Source organism: Diadema antillarum, unplaced genomic scaffold (genome assembly GCF_040938485.1).
Source record: "Diadema antillarum isolate AM-2024a unplaced genomic scaffold, OU_Dant_1.0 scf00000127, whole genome shotgun sequence".
In the NCBI taxonomy this organism is placed as follows: Eukaryota; Metazoa; Echinodermata; class Echinoidea; order Diadematoida; family Diadematidae; genus Diadema; species Diadema antillarum.
Window position 1 is genome coordinate 1616134 of NW_027271016.1, and position 19041 is coordinate 1635174.

A 19041-nucleotide genomic window follows, 5' to 3' on the forward strand; every position below is an offset into this window, starting at 1 on the left:
GAGCAAATGAAGACGAATGCAGTGATGTATATATTCTTCTTTCTTCCATAACATGGGAAAAATATTAAAGAAAAAAAAATACGAGGTCGTGAGACCCTACTCCCACGGGTGCCTATTAAACCTGATGACTATGATCTCCCCCTCCCCAAATAATAACAATGATAATAATAATAATAATAATATTAATATTAATAATAATAATAATAATAATAATATTAATAAGGATAATGATAATAATAATATAATAATAACTATAATAGGAGCAATAATTGTAGGCCTAATATTGATTATGATAATGTACAGTCTGAAGCAGATGTAGTTCTATATGATATATCAAGCCAAGTTTTGGTGATTAAAAACAAAAAGGAGGGAGCAAAATTATGAAGACGAAAATATCTTATTTTTCTCTCATAACGTGGGGAAAAGAAACATGAAAAAAAAAACCACAAAACAAACCGAGGCCTTGAGACCAGCCGTGGATTCCCGCGGGTGCCCGCGTGGATGCAAGAGCAGGGGGTAATCAAAGTCATAGTGTTAATATCTTCCCGTTTCGACGGGAACAACCTGTGGGCAGAACTTTCGGGGAATCTCATTTGCGTTTTTTGGTAATTGTCCCTGAATGTTTTTATTTTTTGCCCTGCGGAGGTGGAAATGTGTGTGTGCGTGAGGGGTGAGGGGCAACAAGACAACTGTTGGACTTCAACGGGTGCAAATAACCCCTCGAAACTCAAGTTCTATAATAAAAGCAAGTAGTGGCGGGAATGATCCCTACCAATGGACCGGATCGCCGGGCATATACTACAAAAATGTATTATAACATTTCTGGGAAAGGTGGTCATTTAGAAGACAGCACATTAACGAAAGAATGAGAAGACTTTTCTTTTTATTTCTTCAATAAAAATGTGCAAAATCGTATTATGAGAAAAAAAAAATAAAACCCCTCAGACCCGTGGATTTCCACGGGTGCTTCTAGTAATAATATAACCAGGGAGGTTCCACCTCCCCGCCGCCACCCATCCCACACGTACGGACTTTTGATGGGTGAGAACTTTTCCGTGTATTGTGATGAGATTCCTCGGCTAGGAGTGTAATAACGTTTTGATTTAGTGAAAGCCGCCCTTTCGAAATCGAAGAATGTGGCTCGTTGCAAGTTAAATTACGAAAACTTTGATCTGGTGTAAATAGAACGCCTTTCTGCTTTTGACCTTCGCACACACACACGCGCGCGCACACACACACACACACACACACACACTTAGGAGTAGTACCGCCGCTTCGAGGTAGTGAGTCCGCCATTGTATATCAAATGCTGAATTCCTTTGCCTGGTGGTTACCATACATTACACACTTATTACGAGCGAGTGTTCGTGTATGGAATAATACGTAAATCGTCGCTGATGTAAGCCGTCAACTGATATTTGAGACGTTAACTCTACATCAGCGAACCATATGATTAGCCGCGACAGAAAACGAAAGTAGAGGCCAGTTCACATTACTAATTAGTTATGAAACTCAATGACCTTTGAAACGCAGACTTTCAAAAACATGGGATTAATCTTTTAATCAGAGCAGCAGTTGAAAGCAACCAAAGCACGTGCTATGTGAATGGCTTTTGTAATTTGGTTGAAAAGAATACGCATTCACCTGTTCGTTCTGATGATTGCACCTAGTTCAACCTGAATATTCTATAACATATAGTTTTCATTGTCTTATTCAAGGCGCGAAAATGTTCATAAAAGAACCTCAAATACATGTACCTTTATTTAGAGCAGAAAATCTGCAAAAATGCATGTTGACTAGATGGCCAATAGAGGGAGTTGGCAACTAGCTGGCGTCCGGTTTCCGTCTGAGGGCAAATCTATTATACTCAACTATGTATTACCGGAAGTGATCGCGCGCCCAATACCCATCGAAAGAGCAGAACGATAGGAAATGTGACTTGATTCGAAGTCATTAAAGTATCAAGTTAATCCATCAAGAACATAGCACGCGCACGCGCACAATTTACCACGGTTTTAAAAGTTACGTATGTGTGGAGGATGACCATAAAAACTTAAGATAACTTTTCGCGAACAGGAATAGTTTCTTTGTCCCAAAGTGCCATAGGAAGATGAATAGAGAAAGACTCCAGCCTCGACCCGATTTGAGCACGTCACTCCCGAAGGCCGATTTCGTGGACTGAATTTATTTCCACAATAGGCTAGAACTATTGCTGTTCTCCGCCACAGCTTTAGCTTGTGTCACCCTGCTTACTGGCCTGAATCACGCCAGCGAACAGCTTATTGTTGTTGTGGACTGGGCATTGTATAGAAAATATTCCTGAATAGATAGGTGCGTTGCAGCTTAGTGCATTGCCATTAAGTTGGACTGTACCCAAGTTGAATTTACACATCAGCAACAAATCAGTTTTGTCCCCATTTTTCCAAACAGAACGACAATATGAGGATTGGTTAGTTCTAACTGCTGATCTTACACATGGACTGAAATATCATCTTTACAACGAGTTTGAATTATTAACGTCGCTTGTGACGTCACACACATTGTCCTCTAGCACCCATGTTTAAGAAATAAACCAAGTCAATGCAAATATTAATCCGAAAAAACAACATTTGGTTGAAGCTTTTTCTAAAAGCCTCCCGACATGTTTTGCAAATTTTAGTCAAATCTTTCAATTAGATGCACCCCATCCCCTTACACTTATAGCCATGGAAATAAGAAACAAAGCAAAATAAAAAAAAGAGGAGAAGAAGGAGGAGGAGGAGGAGAAGGAGAAGACGAAGGAGAAGAAGAAGAAGAAGAAGAAGAAGAAGAAGAAGAAGAAGAAGAAGAAGAAGGGCAACAACCATCGATAAACACGGTTTCACCCGGACGAGCTAGACGTACCTTATCATACCGCCAACAGATGGCGCCAGTGATCACACTCCGATAGAGGTCCCGTTTCAATAATAAAATCGCAACGGCCTTTACACTCGGATAACTCCGTGTTGCAGTGTCATTTCAATACCAATGTAACTTCAGTCGACAGGTTGTTAAAGTTTAACCGTGAACATTTCAATAAGAATCGCGTTTAGACTAAGTTATATTACCATGTTTTTATTTCATTCAGAATGATACATTTTTATATATTTTTTTTTCAAAAGTCTGCCAGTAAGCCAGTAACATTTTGTCAGGTTAGTCAACACGTTATCTTCGTTCTTGCAAAATACAATGACACGTTTATTGTCAAGTTCCGACTGACAACATGTCTTGTTGCAATCACTGGTAGAAAACACCAATATCGCTTTACAACTCTGTTATAGCGTTAAGTATAGTACCTTAATATGTGATATTTCACAATTGTTATAAAGTTGTCTTTCATAATTGGTTAACATGCAGTACTTCAAGCGTAAATAACTGAAAATAAACGATAAAGACAAGAAAACACGTGTGTGCAGGAATGATATCGAGGCATGCGATGTATTAGTTTTACGGACATTCGGCCCTCTCTCAGCAATCGATATCAATCAATATCATCGAAAGAAACCTGCACCCTTTGTTATTGTCACGTTCTACTTTATTGAACGGCCTGTAAGTTGCAGACAGGATTACGCTACGGTTCTTTCCTCAGCAAGTATGTCTGCATCTACCCTCTAAATCACTACCCTGCATTATTTGTGCGTGGAATTTCACGCAAAATCTTCTGCAACAGCAAATAAACTTTACCAAGTACGATAACTGCATATGCCAGAATAGACAGTAACTGCAGCCATTTTTGTATCGTATTGTATAATCTGTGATTTTGCTTGATTTGGATCACGTATACTTTGGGTCCGATCGTATTTTCCAACCTTGAATTTTGGCACGGGGATCCCGGGCAAGATCATGTATGATTATAGATGAAAGTAAGCTTTTATTTCCCTCAAGTAAGGACTAAATCTAAGAAGTTAATGGAGTGAAACCGCTCAAATTTGTAGAGAAAAATCAAATCGTGACCCATGATGTTGCCCAGCGTGCAATCCCAACGTGTGAAAGTCACTATTACAGCCACCAGTAGTATAGACCTCTCTGAAATGAAATCTACCCTCAAGAGTCAATATCAATTCAAGTCATATTAGTCTTCACCTAGGATTTTACATTATGGTGTATTTACATGGATATTTCGATCTTTATTTTCGCCTTTGATGTGTTTGTCATCTATGACCTGCTAAAAGCAACAGCCTTCAAATTACATACCGGAAATTATTACCATTACCACACCCACGATGGTATTAGATGGTGAAAACACGCGCGACAGTCTTCATCAACAGACTTTGTTGTCCATCTTTCATAGAACAGTTGGCCTTTACTCGAGAGGAAAATATCAGCAATCCGTGCGAAAAACCACCATGATAATTCGTTTCTCATCGGCAGACCATGTGCTGAAAAAAAAACCCCCAAACCTCACAACATTCACTCACAATTCTTAGTCCGATTTCGTCACCAAAACATTATAATCGTATTTTATCAAGACCGCACTTTCCTCGTCCTCGAATAACTCAACACGGTCAAATATTGGAGGACAAATTCCAGCACCCCTTTTTGCAAAACAAACACCAGATAAAGTCGTGAGAGAAAATAACACACAAAGGAATAAAGAACTGCCCGCAAGGTGGCGCAAAACTTCTCGAAAAGCAGTGCACAGACAGAAACGCAATCTAACATTGGTTACGCGCATCAACATCGTATGATTATCCAACAGTTATGTAACTACCATCCACGGGAATAATCAACGAAGCGTGTTTTTTTTTTTCAAGCTAGCCCTTATTTTGGGAAAGGATAGCAGTTTATCCGTTAGTTATGTGTGTGGAGACCAAGAATGCAAATTCCTTTTGCAGCTTCTTTGCGTTGTTTTAGAAATAGTACAGACGGTTGGTCTTTTCAACGCCCTAAATATGCGCGAAGAAACGTGGACGAAAAGTGATAGATTCTGAGGGGAGATGAATTCAAACGGACTGGAATTCAAGTGCATTTTTCAAATCTACCAACTAACAGCCACTGATCACAATACATCTCAATGATACGTAGGTCAAACGCCTGCAGAGGGGATTGTATATTCTACCGTTGTTATGGAAACGGAGCAAGCAGAAGGTGAGGTGAAATTTTGGCGGATATATGACAACCCAGACACCTCAAATCGAATTCGCTATCGTGTATATACCAATCTGTGAAATCAGGCTCCAATGTCACGTCAAAATGCTGTATAACTGCATAATATTATCTGTCTTATTCTGTGATAACCTGTCAGTTCCTAAGGTGAAGGGACAAATGGAAGTTTCTCTAGCGTCATAATGCAACAGTACATAATGTCCTGATAGAATGCTTTGTGATTGGTTGGATTGGCACCACGTGACATTTATAGTTCTCGTTTTATGAGAGCTGTCTGTCTTTCCCTATGCCCTTTTCGCACTCTTGCGGGGGAAGTGTGTAAAGTATAATGTTATCAATGGTATTCCCACACTTCATTTTGTACTACAACAAATATGGCACGTGTTTCCAAACCTATATTGGACGAAAAGTATGCAAAACAAAACATAGTAAGTCCTCGTTCATCTCTAGGCCTTCTCTGGCCCCTCCTGTCATGCCGCAATGAAGCTCTGCTCGGACTTTACATTGTACAAAGAGGCACTAATTTTGTTGCGCGATTTATACACAATTATTCTCGTATATCATAGTGTATTCGAAATCGTGCCCAATTTGTAATCGTATATACTGAGCCTACGTGGTCCCAACTTCTCTCGTAGCCTCCCCCCTTCTCTCTCACCACCCCCACCCCCTCCCCTCCGCTCCCCCACCCCTCCCCCTCCTCTTTCTCTTCGGGTATATGTATTCATGTATGAATCTTTGTAATATGTGTACATACTATTGCATGTGTATGTGTGATTGGTGGATGCAGATGTACAGAAACATCACCATTAAGAGAGAAAGAGAAGAAGTATACAGTATTCCAGCTATCTGTCTTGTATATATATATATATATATATATATATATATATATATATATATACATATATACATATATTTATATATATGTATATATATATATATATATATATATATATATTTATAAATATTTATATATGTATATACTTGTATATATATGTATATATATATTCGCACTGTCATATTCGCACTGTCATCCCTGAAGAAGAGGAAGGATCCTCGAAAATTCGGATTATTCATTAAATCAAGATTGGCTATTAATGCATTCCCTGCATTCCTCTGTTGTGACTTTATTATTGCTATGTATATATATATATATATATATATATGTCTGCTTTCTTGTCTTGTTTATGGAATTTTCGTTTTTCTCGCTCAGCAGCAGGAGTACATGTATATCCGAATGATTGTGTTATGTATCTTCAAACTATTGATATAGCATGTTGCACCAAATCTCTCTTCTTCAAAATATGCAATTTATATCATGCAAGTCTGAAAGCAAAGAGTAATGATCCAACAACAATGTGAGATTCAAAGTGATCGCCGCATTTTATTTAACCCCATAAACTTGGCACTGCAAAAGGAACATTTTCGTAACTCGTTTATGGCACAGATTTCCTTTTGATGCATGTCACATCAGGTTCCTGGTAAACAATGGATTAATTCCAATCGTATTATTCCATGCTCTCAACCCTCTGCCACATTTGGCAGTCGGAAGATCAAATCTTCAATTATACCCTTCCGTAATTTTGGGCTATTATATATGATTTTCGTCTTTCTCTTCTTTTATGTGCACCTCATAACATCATATATATACGATGATTTCATCACGATATACAGTTTTCATTTCTTTTAATCATATAAATCGTATAAAATCGGTTTTTTAAACCTTTGTTGTTTTAAGTTTTTTCTTTTGTTTGTTGCTCCTATTCATTTTGAGGTCATTTTTAAATCATGTGTGCGAAAATTTATTAATTTTTCATAATCATGATTGTTTATGTTACATCATTATAATATTCACGTACTCACAGCATTTATTTTGAAGTCTGATATCACTACCGCAATATTCGTATTCTCATTTCTTCCGAAGTCGAGCAAACAAACCAACAACAAAAAAATTATTTTGTTTTCATGTACCATTTTTTGGTATACAAAGCATCGTTTCTCTGACCAAAGAGATTGTGTCAGATTGTACTCAAACTTTTGTAAATATAGTCCATTGATTGAATGTGATATCGTACATCCCCAGATGCGACAACACCCATGACTACCATTGCCACTATGGGCATGGTCTCTGACACAGGAGTGCCGACAACTGATTCCATGGTTACTACCAATGTCATGACTACCATGTCAACCACCACAGAAGCTGGTAGGACATTGGCTTTGCGGGTGAAAGCAAAATATAAAAAAGAAAACGCGCACATTATATGTCGCAGATGTAGATGATAATCATATAGTGGCGCTGCATAGTTGAAGAATTTTGTGCTTTTGTCTCGTTGCGAAACCTTTATTCCATGCACGTCAAATAGCAGGTAACGTTATGTTCATACCGCGTTTCATGTTTCTTTAAAATGTGTCGATATGTCTGTCCCCACATTCCCTTCCTCTCATGTGATTTCTCCCTCTCTTCCTTCTCCTTTCTCTATCTCAACTTTTCTTTCCCAAACTTTTAATCAACAACGACCAAAAATATAATGATAATAATAAAAAAAAAATCCGCCTGCAAATGATTACGCAATGCATGCTCATTTACGCTCATATTGTATCTACGGCAAAATCTTTCGATCATTGTTTGCTCATAAAAAGAGCAATTTTGCTGCATGAAATCTCACTATCCCCAACGCCCTCTTCAGACCAATTTACTGGCGACAAAGACAGCTGGATTCCTGGATCTTTTCCGAACTTATTTTAAAGATGCTGAGACTCTTTTGACAGCGCCCCCAGGTGACGGACTGTGCGCTGATACAGCAATCATGGAAATGAACGGCGTGAAGCAATATTGTTGTCTGCTTAGCGGTGTGTAGAGTTGTATTCTCTGAAATTCAAACTCCTCTACTCTTGGATCCGACATGGCAGGCTGTGAAGCGAAATTCAGGAGCAAGGCAACGTTTAAAACATCGAGACTGACCAGGATACTTGGCGAGCGGTCATGATAATTCATCGCATATTGTCATTCCTCAAACTGTTCATGTGCATGCTTTGTCATTGGGCTCATAGATACCTCTTTCCTACACATCCTCATGTGCATGAATATTTCGAAAAAGCGGTAAAATCATGAAAAAAAATACCATTACCATTTGTACAAAATGAAATGTCATTACGTGTCATGTTATAAGCTTATTGGGTTTGTGGGCTTGTGTTTATATTGGTACTTCCAGATATGCAAATTATGGTGACATCCTATACCTTTCGTTGCTTTCATGTTTGTATTGCATGTGTAGAATAAGCCAATTCGTCATTAGCTCACGCGTGCATTGGTACAAATGACATTTCTCTTTTTTTCTCGGTTAGTTAGGTACTTTAAAAGTGACATAATGCATAAGATGCCCGACGTAACAATTTATGGAATGCATATTCAAACAAAGAATGAACGTGCGTAGACCAGGTGACCAGAATGACCAGTCAAATTTGGGGAAGCATCCATTGCTTTGTTTGGCATTGCATACTTCAATAAACTTTTTTCTGTTTAATCTTGGCAAGACACCAGGCATATTGCCAGGTCGATAAACAGCTGGAAAGCATTATCTATAAAGATAATTATGAATAACCAATGCATTACAGATGCTTTACCCAGCTGCAGTGCCAAGTGAATTTAAAAACTATCGCGCCTGTTGGTACAATCACCTTTTTCTGCTTTTGTGCAAAATGGAACTACGACCTGGCTTATTCATTGTGATAACAAATTATTAACATGAATACAGCAGTGTTAGTTTGCGTTCGTTCAAAATGCACTCATCACATCTGCTGATCACATTTCGCATCAGCTTCAATAATCGTTTTGAAAATATATAGTATATTTTCGACAAAGATTGATGGTTGGGTCCAAGAGCTCTCAGCAACAATAGTGACACAAAGAAGAATAAAAACGCAGATTAACGCCCCTGGGAATGGAGGCGTGCAGTGGTAGCGAGGTTTCCATCCGTTGACAGTGGAAAGTGGACGGCATGAACATCTATCATTAATGTTTTGTTTCTTTGCTCTTTTCAAACTTTCTTTTTTTAATTCATCTTCATAGCGTGCATAATACTGAAGATCCGTTGGCTTCCCGAGATAATTCCTCCATTCTCCGTGCAATTTCCACGTATTGTATTTTTCATAATATATTCCATCTTTCGTCATTGGAAATTCAATGAACGTGTTGCCAGTGACACTCCTTGGCCCTGTTGCATAAAACCCTTACCGCTGGACTTGCCGCTCCTTTCTAGCGGTAAGTCTTCAAATTAGCGGTAAATTTTATAATCCTTGATGCTGATTGGCTGTGATGCCTAATTTTGACGGTAGTTACCAGTGAAATTCAACGGTAAGTTTTATGCAACGGGCCCCTTGTCTCGGGAGTGAATGTGGTCCCGTTCCCTCCATCTAAGTCTATTATTGTGAGCTACCATAAGCTAAACTCATGGCCGATATTTCTCAAGGCAAGGCCGACTGCTTTCAGGGGATCATGCAAGGGTGCCTTCCTAAGCAGGAGCATCATCGCATTATACCAAAGCAAAAACCCACAAGGGAAAAAAAGGAAAATGCATACTATTATAAAAGTCATGCCGCTGCTGCACAGTTTATAGGGAAAATAGACGATTTTAGAAAGTCCATAATCTTGCAGTCTCTCTTCACTTCATCTTTGATCTGCATCTTTCTAACTACCACAGGTCAAACTACCGAAACCATGGCAACTGTGGAAGTGACTGACATGCCAACGGACCCGCCAACGATGCCGTCATCGAACGGTTCAATCGTCGACGATGATGCCTATCTACGTAAGAGCTCTCCCACGCAATTCTTTTTCCCGATTGCGGTATTGATTATCGTCAATCCTTTATTTTATTTATTTATTTATTTATTTATTTTTATTTATTTATTTTTTTTATTTTTTATTTTTTTTTTTTTTTTTTGGGGGGGGGGGGGTCATTTGGTGTTATAGTAGCGACGAACAAGGAACATTCGAATAACTTTGACCAAACGATCAAACTATGGTAACATCAGGTGCGTTCACTATTCTGCGTGGTAACTCCTGATGTCAATGGTGCGTGGCAAGTGACGAGTATACCCTATTTCAGATATTCATTTTTAACCACCTATTATGGTTAGAACACAGTTTACGAACATTATGGTGTTTGTTGTATCAATCAGTAAATCATAATGATTTTGGATCCTATCATTGTCATTAAATGGGAATGATAATGGTAATTGTTCTAATAAAAAATACTGATATCAATATAGATATAGGAATCATAAGTTGTAACCATTATCATTCTTATCAATACTTATTGTGTGTTGTAAGCATTGACGTTGATGCATCGCTTTAAATTCATGGAAGTGTGTAGTAAATATGTTTTTGCCTGAAAATGCATTCCGTGCATGGAATCTTGTCTTTGACGTGAAACTCAAATTTGCTCTCTCTGACTGTTTATGGTTTATCAGCACTGTTGTTCTTTTTTTTTCTACGCCACGACTTTCTCTATAACAGGGTCTATTGGTGTCTTTGATTACCGCCATTGTGAGTATTCGGCATTCGACGGATGGTACAACAACGCAGCTCACCCCGACTGGGGTGGGGCAGGTAAGTCTCTCAGCAACGAGAGGGAGTGTGTGTGTGTGTGCGTGTGTGTGTGTGTGTGTGTGTGTGTGTGTGTGTGTGTGTGTGTGTACGTGAATGCGTATGCGTATGCCTCACGTTACCATCGATGTAATGAAAAGTGTATACTTCCAATAATTAACTTGTTCTGTATTAATGTATTAATGTATTGTGGTAATGAGTAAGTGAGGGGACTACACTATACAAGTTTACTTCTTAGCAGCCCCTCAATTTTCATTTCCACCAAGTCCTTAATGAAACAAAATGTATTATATGTTACAAGATATGTTATCATTTGACGTTTGTATTACGTATGTATATTGATTGGAAATGAAAATAAAACATGAATGAATGAGAATGAGAGGAAGAGAATGGCACGAAGAAGGAATCAACCATATAAAGAAATGCGAAGAGAAGGAAAAAGAGAAGGAATGAATGAGCTGAAGATAAAATGGCCTCAGAGAAGAAAAAAAGAATATTGTATAAGATCATGCTGAAAGACAAGAAGGGAATTTGAATGATAATTTAGGTTGCTTGTGAAGGGTGATTACATGTATGTGCACTACTCCGTATCCGCCTCTCTCTGTTTGTGTGTGGGTGTGCGTGTGTGTATTCATACTGGATACCATGGTAAACGTCGACGCAGTTTCACTGTATTAGGCGTGATCGAGAGCAAGACAGTTGTAAGAATTATAGAACGTGTTTGCTTACGATGTAGATGTTTTCTATAAGATAAATCTGCCAACACGATGTAAGAAATATTTTGTGTAATTTTCGTGTCAGACTAGACTATTGATATTGATTTGTAAGAGATGTTCATCTTGGGAATAAATTACTTTGCGTTGCAGATCTCGCGCTCACGCGTCGTCTGCCTGTTGCCTATACCGACGGTGTGTACAGCATGGCGGGCCAGGATCGCCCAAACCCAATTAGCATCAGCGAGAACACGATGCAGGGCAAGACTGGCAGACCGTCACATCTCAACCGCACAGCTCTCATGACTTTCTTCGGTGAGACACAGGTTTCAAATGAAATTTTTACCTGTCGTCAATAAACTTGCCCTTGCCACATGTGTGTGTGCGTGTGCCCGTGTGCGTACACGTGTCCGTGTCCGTGCGTGAACGCGAAAAAAAGTGTGCTTACAACTTTGAATATCGCTCCACCCAACTTGATTAGCCATCAATTTCGATTCTCCATTTTGTAGCGATGAATCTCCAGGTGCAACGGCAAATATACGTCTCATCTGCTTTCGATAGTATATGCCCGGTTGCTGCTACAATGAGTAATGATCAGGTGCTCGATCAAAGAGGATACGAAATACGTTAGCGAGGATGATTTATCATCAATATTTCTTAAAGGAACTATAGTTATTTTGTACTAAAGCACCATCTACTCTCCAAATGTAGCAACACTATTGCAAGCGGTAGGAATTTCATGGTAAAATCTTTAGGAAGATAGTTTGAAAGTTTGTAAGTACTGATTGATCAAGGCAACAAAAACAATCTCCCTTACATTTCCTAGCAAAGATCTGCTTCCGGCACAGACAGTGCCATGTTTTAACAATGCGTTGTACAATCTGACACGGAAGTCACGTAAGCTGACAGATTGGCAATGACGTTTTGATCTTATTACCGACTTCGGTTTATTATGCTTGCAGGTCAACAGGTTGTCGAGGAGATTTTGGACGCGCAACGGGCCGGCTGTCCTCGGGAATACGAGAACATGGAAATTCCCGAAGGGCATTTTTACCGAGATGAGGCTGATGTGACCATCATGCCCTTTGTGCGTTCCCGATACAGCTTCAACACCGGCTACTCGCCCAACGTTCCGCGTGAACAGGTGCGAAGGATGTGGCGTCACTTTTTGAAGGGAACATTGAGAAGATGTTTAAACTTTTGCATTTGAACATCTAGCACTTATGAATTGAATATTCATGGTACAGAGGTTCAGAATTTATAGTTATTACGATGAGGAATAACATCGTATTTTTTCTTCAAAATTTATCACAGATTACAATGAGCAGGGATGATGGCATAGGAGCTTCACATAGCAAGAGTGCATGTCTGGGTGCTAGGAAACAGAAAAAAAAACAAAGCATACATATATTCAGGATATATTTCTATTATACAGGAATTGGTATTATAAGTGAGCTTAGATCCCACGTCATAATCCTTGTTCGGTGCATTGCGTTTTAGGTTTATTAGAGTATTGGCTAATCTGCTTAAGCAATTTATTAAGAACCACAATGAATTTCACAAGTCTATACATGACACTAGCGGTGGTAACATCTTCTACATGATGTGAAATATGAATTATCTGGAATTCCCCTTTAGTCTCAGCTCCATGTTTAAGTGTGCTCTAGTTGGACTAAAGGGTTAAAGGTCAAGCAAAACACAATAGTCAAAGTTTGATTCCAGCCATTTTTCTTTATGTATACTCAATAAGAATTCATTTAAAGATTGCCAAGACCAAAAATTAGCAGTTTTGGACCCTCATTTACAGATTTACAGCCATTTGTTTAGTTTATATGCATAAATTTGCACAATGTATCGAATGTAAATTTGAACAATTGAGGAATAATCACCATTCACTTTTGTATATTACCTTGTAGGTGACGCTCGTGCCAATTTTTCTCGCGATCGCAATGGCCAAGATCTTTTTTTTTTTTAGGGGGGGGGGGGGGGGTGGTGCTGAATGAGCCCCTCCCCCCCCCCCCGGCTTCTAGGCATCAAAATAGCCTAGTCTTTTAAGGGTTAAATTCCGAATGCCTTTATTAGCTCTCTCAGATCAGATTTCGACCTGCATCTGCGCTCTCGTAAGCCTACCAATCTGCATGAATGTTTCACTTGTCCTTTTGTATGCCTGTCAGTAATTTGTATTGTCCTGTTTTGCTTGGTTTTATTCACCCAGCTGAACGAGATTACACCATGGATTGATGGTGGTCTGATGTACGGTGTCACCAAAGCTTGGGCGGACGCTCTGCGCTCTTTCGAGGGCGGCAGGCTGGCGGACAACAGCAGAGAAGGCGAGCCGCAATTCCCCGAGGTGAACACACTCGGGCTGCCGATGGCCAACCCGCCCAACCCAATCGACAACGGAGCTGCCAGACTGCAGGATGCCAAGCGATTTTTCAGTAAGTCCTTTGTAGTGTAGTGGCAACATTTCTGTGCTCTACCAAATAACTAACTAAACCCAAGGGTGCATTCCCAGAGCTTGCGAACTCTGCTTGCGAAAGTCCCGACAAATCTCTTATAACACCGGAAGCTGTCATCTGCATTAGCAAAACAAAACAAAACAAAAACAAACAAACAAACAAACAAACTTCTTAGTTCAGGAAGAGACTAGTAACATTTTCACCAAGTGATCTAAGAGTTCATGTAAATCGTCACAAATCTTTCTGTGGGGATGACACTAGGTAGATTTAGATCTGCGATGCTATGCTAGACAAGCCTCATCTCATCGGGTCTGACGACGTGAGATTCATAGGGGTATAGGGAACAGCTAGCTCGCGCATGCGCCGAGCAACATCATTTGCCTTATGGGCGCTTCACTTCCTTTAAAGTTTTTGCTCGACTGCCTTTCTTTTTTGTTTGCGACAATATTACCCCACAGTCTGACCGAATAAGATAGTGTGACTGAATGGAGCTCAATAGTTTGATTTTGAGAAACAATCAGTATAGCAAACGCATCTCTTTCACGCTCAAGTGAATGAAGACTTAATGAAAATAGCGAGTGAGGTTCAGCTGGTAAATGGACTTCTGCCAGCTACAAATCGTTTAATAATGTTAATGTATGATCTACGCTTCAACCTCATTCATCTTGAAGGTATTACTCCTTGGAGGACATCATTCGCAAAGATTCAGCTAGCAATTAACATTCTTTGTCTTCTTTTTCTTTCCAGAGTTGGGAAACCCTCGAGGAAACGAAAACCCATTCCTGTTGACTTTTGGCGTTCTGTGGTTCAGGTGGCACAACTACTGGGCTGATAAATTCAAGCGAGAAACCGACTGGAATGACGAGCGGATCTTCAACGAGGCCAGAAAATGGGTGATTGCCACTTATCAGGTGAGTTCTATCATCATCTTCACGCCCACTAATTTTAATCCGTGTTTGTTCCCCAATAATGGGGGTGGCTGGGTTTACCTCACAGCTCTCACAGCATTCAAACTCTCACGCCTTCTCGCCATCTCTCCCGATTTGGGGTCTCCTCCCTTCTCGAGCCCATAATTCCCGATATGATAATCGAACTAGGCTTATATCGTTCTTATCAGAGTCATGCAGGGTTATCTGTTCGTGCTATTGAAGTATAGACCAACATTGAATCTTTTACTTGGTAAATTTTCATAGTTGGCTGATATCTATATGTATTTGAGCACATCGCATAAAAATTGTTTTATTTATAATTTGTGTGTTCTCAGTAGGATGGTGACATGTACCTGTATAGCTCATAATGGCGTGTGTTTGCCGTGAACACTGCCTGCAATGAAAGGTCATCGTTTACATGGATAGATGAGTTGATAAAGACGCGATGCCATGATGAAACTTAATGAATCATATCTAACGCGTTATAATATTCCCGTTTAATTGTTTTTTTTTTGTGTGTTTGTATTGCGCAGAACGTCGTGTTATATGAATGGCTTCCAGGGTACCTTAACCTCAACGAGCAAGAAATCAAAGATCTGGAGTACGAGAGTAGGTAGCCGGATTATAACAGATGATAATGTCTATTTCATAAGTTACTTGAAAAGAAACACACAATCTCACACAAAAATCACTAAAAAGTTGAAATTTCTCAAACAAAGAAGGTTGTGACCGAGTATAACCTCATGGTCAGAAATCTGCTGCTTATTCCTGTTCATCTCTGTAAACAATTCGCCTAACTGGTCATATTTGGTTATAGAATTAGACTTTTTGTTGTCAGTAAAAGACCAGTCACAGTGGACATTTTGATAGTACTAATAATCTAATAATATTGTCCGTACATGGTAGCAGAAATGGTGTTATTTATGATTATTGTAATCCCAGGAACAATGTCAATGATAGTTACATTGAAGTGGTACTTACCATTGTTATGATAACAGCTGCTCTTATTCAAGTGATTGTCATCTCTCGTAGAAGTATCAATTGCAGAAACAAATTGATAACTGATAATCTCATCGACATGCAGACTACAAGAGCTACATACATCCGGGCATCACACACGAGTTCCAGTCAGCGGCTATGAGATTTGGACACACATTGGTTCCTCCCGGAGTGATGCGAAGGTATGGTAGGAAAGGAAAACGCAGCTCATATCCAATCTTTGTGTTACTAGGCGAAACATTTGGGAGGCTGTACGTTTAAAGCATACTCGAGCAAGAGTTGGTGACTTTGACATGAATGCAAGAAGAAAAAGATGTACTTTAGAGTTTCAATGACTCGGCAACAATGACACTTAAAGGAGAACACGCTTTGATGTGCTAGTTTGTTGTCAAAATGACTGTTCCGTTAGACTTTCATGATATCTTTTGAAATACACCGAAATTAAAGTGCTTGGACATGGATGTTCTCATTTAATGTGTACACAAATTGAAATTGTTGAATATTGTCGCAGTTTCGCAAAAAAAAAAAAGGATAACGGGCTGATATTCAAACTCAATTGCCCCGTGATTGAGGCCTCAGCATAATGATACTTTCAATTTTCTGTTTGCCTGGCTCAAATTATTATCAAGCTCGAGCATTAAGTGGAGTGAGGTGCTTCTTTAAACCGAAACTTAAAGTACCATGGGCAGAATATCAATGACAAAAAGCAGTAACAAAACTAACCTTTTGCCCCTTCACAGAAATTCATCCTGTCACTTCCGGACGTCAACGCTGAGGTCGTCTGGTCTGGGCGACGTTACCAACCCGTCAAAGGATCAACAAGATCTCGCCGCTGACTCCGTAAACAACCACGGTGTCCGTACGTGCAATGCCTTCTGGAACCCTCAGGTGAAACCCCAAAGCACACTAGTCTTCATACCAGCCTGCTGACATTTTTCCAGGCCTGTTATTTTTTAAAGAAACAAATGCATTCAGAAGACTATTAGTGGTTAAAAATCTTTCATGCCGATCGCATAGAAGGAAGCCCCATGTGCCACGCCCCTCCCCCTCTATCTTATTACGAATATACGGCAGTCATTTTTTTCTTATCTTTTTAGCTTGCTGGTTAAATCAACGATGCACAATTGACTATAATCGCTTCGACATGTCTTAATCGTGTATGCATGCAAACAAAACAAATTTCTAGGACAACGAAGTCGAAATGAATTGAATTGAATCAAATTGGATTGGATTGGCTTGAATTGAATTGAATTGAATTGAGTTGAATTGAATTGAATTGAAAAGCAGTATGTTTTTACGAAAGTCGTGTTTACACACACACACACACACACACACACACACACACAGAAATTTGTTCTCGTACGATATCCATCCAAACTTTCATGTTTATTACATTAACTTTGAATATTAAATGTCTTTGAATTTTTCAATCTCTAGCTTTCCGTGCGAGAATCTGATATTGAGGAGTATCTCCTGGGAATGGCGTCGCAAATTACCGAACGAGAGGACAACATCATTACGGAGGATCTGCAACGTACGTCTTCTTTCTTCTGCGTTTTATATCACAGCCTGTCTGCTTTGTCTTCTTTTTTAACTAGATGCCTTGAAAGCAAAACAAATAAAACAACTCTAGGCCAGGTTCGAGTCATTTGATAACATAATTGAAAATGTGACAAACAGGACAGGAAAATCGTTATCTAATTCAGACAAAAAAAGGATAAGACACAAATTGCATAGTGGACCCGCGGGATCTCTGTTGTGTACCAAATTATAACAGTGTTGCTGACAGTGGTAATTTGTAATCGAAAAGACCTTTCACCTATCAAAGGAAACTGGAAATGAAGCTAGAAGAAAATTTCTTGATCAGTTAGATCCAGTTGTAGAGTATACATTGCACTTTTAATGCAGAAACCTGAAAGGTGAATTTCATTGGTCAGAATGACATCACGCGTCAGTGCGATTTTTACGAGAATACTTACCTTGTGGGTGTCATGTCTATCTACTTTGACAGGGCGAGTATTCGGGCCTCTTGAGTTCTCCAGGCGCGATCTCATGGCCCTGAATATTCAGCGAGGGCGCGATCACGGTCTGCCCGACTACAACACGGCGCGTGTGTCACTCGGCATGACAAGAAAGGAGTCGTTTGACGACATCAACCCCGGCAACAGCAGCGACGGCCGAGTCATGTCCTTCATTAACAGCGACGTGAGTGGGCGAGTTCGAGTTGATGGATAAGCGACTTAATTTAGCGGGGAGTGAATTGAATTGAATTGAATTGAATTGAATTGAATTGATTGCTTTATTGTCCACAATGCGAATGTGGAAATGTGCCTTCCACCAGCGTTACACACAAGAGATACAAACAGATAACAACTGTTCATTGAATACGTCACAGATTACAAGTAACATGAAACATAAATGTTTTGCATTACTTGTTGCAGAAAAATAAAAGTAATGATGGACATAATGGTGTAGGGAAAGAGGGTTTTGTATATCTTTCTGAGTTTGCGGGTTTTTTTTTTTCTTCGAAGAATGCTTGATTACAATTATGGAAGTCAAAAGAAACACTTCTCCAGAAGGCGTATGTCACCACTCGTTTTGAATTTGGTGCCGGTATAGTGCCGAAGTATAGCCATTTTACGACAAAGAGATATAATTGACAATGTTTATTCACTTTTTTCTCTCTCCCTTTTATTTACGGCACTCTCTTCATTGCTATGTGCCAAGTAATGATTTAACATACATCATATTCTTGAGTCTGAGATAACAGAGAACTAAATTGACAATTGCTCAAACATAGGTATAATTTTTTAGGGATCCCGGCGAGAATCGAGATAGCGGAAAACAGAGATAAAAAGAGATCCTGTATTGAATTTATCCTGCGATATTAAATGTAGCATGCTTTGTAATTCCACTAACCTTTTGATGCAGGTTTTGGATGCTCTGAACAGAACGTATGAGGGCGACATCGACAAAGTCGACATCTGGGCCGGCGGTCTGCTGGAAACAACCAGTGACGGTCCTGGCGAACTCTTCCGCTTCATCATCAAAGACCAGTTCATCAGGTCCAGGGATGGCGATCGGTTCTGGTTCGAAAACCATCTGAACGGGTCAGTTAGTTCGTATTTGTTTGGGTTTTTTATCTCTTCAAACTCTTGCGATTTTCTCTTAAATGAAGGTTTTAGTTAATGTCTGTGCATAACTTATTA

General features: G+C 39.5%; 1 protein-coding gene across 1 annotated transcript in view; it reads left to right on the forward strand.

Annotated features, from left to right (window-relative positions):
- Window positions 1-19041, forward strand: part of LOC139720352 (dual oxidase 2-like) — a 36919-nt gene that overhangs the window by 3469 nt on the left and 14409 nt on the right. Inside the window, exons 2-14 of the mRNA XM_071631720.1 lie at window positions 7205-7327; window positions 9825-9932; window positions 10643-10735; window positions 11599-11760; window positions 12408-12589; window positions 13661-13883; window positions 14652-14815; window positions 15367-15442; window positions 15918-16014; window positions 16573-16720; window positions 17270-17366; window positions 17844-18037; window positions 18764-18942. Coding sequence (XP_071487821.1) covers window positions 7205-7327; window positions 9825-9932; window positions 10643-10735; window positions 11599-11760; window positions 12408-12589; window positions 13661-13883; window positions 14652-14815; window positions 15367-15442; window positions 15918-16014; window positions 16573-16720; window positions 17270-17366; window positions 17844-18037; window positions 18764-18942 — 1846 coding nt within the window. The remainder of the gene's footprint in view (window positions 1-7204; window positions 7328-9824; window positions 9933-10642; window positions 10736-11598; window positions 11761-12407; window positions 12590-13660; window positions 13884-14651; window positions 14816-15366; window positions 15443-15917; window positions 16015-16572; window positions 16721-17269; window positions 17367-17843; window positions 18038-18763; window positions 18943-19041) is intronic.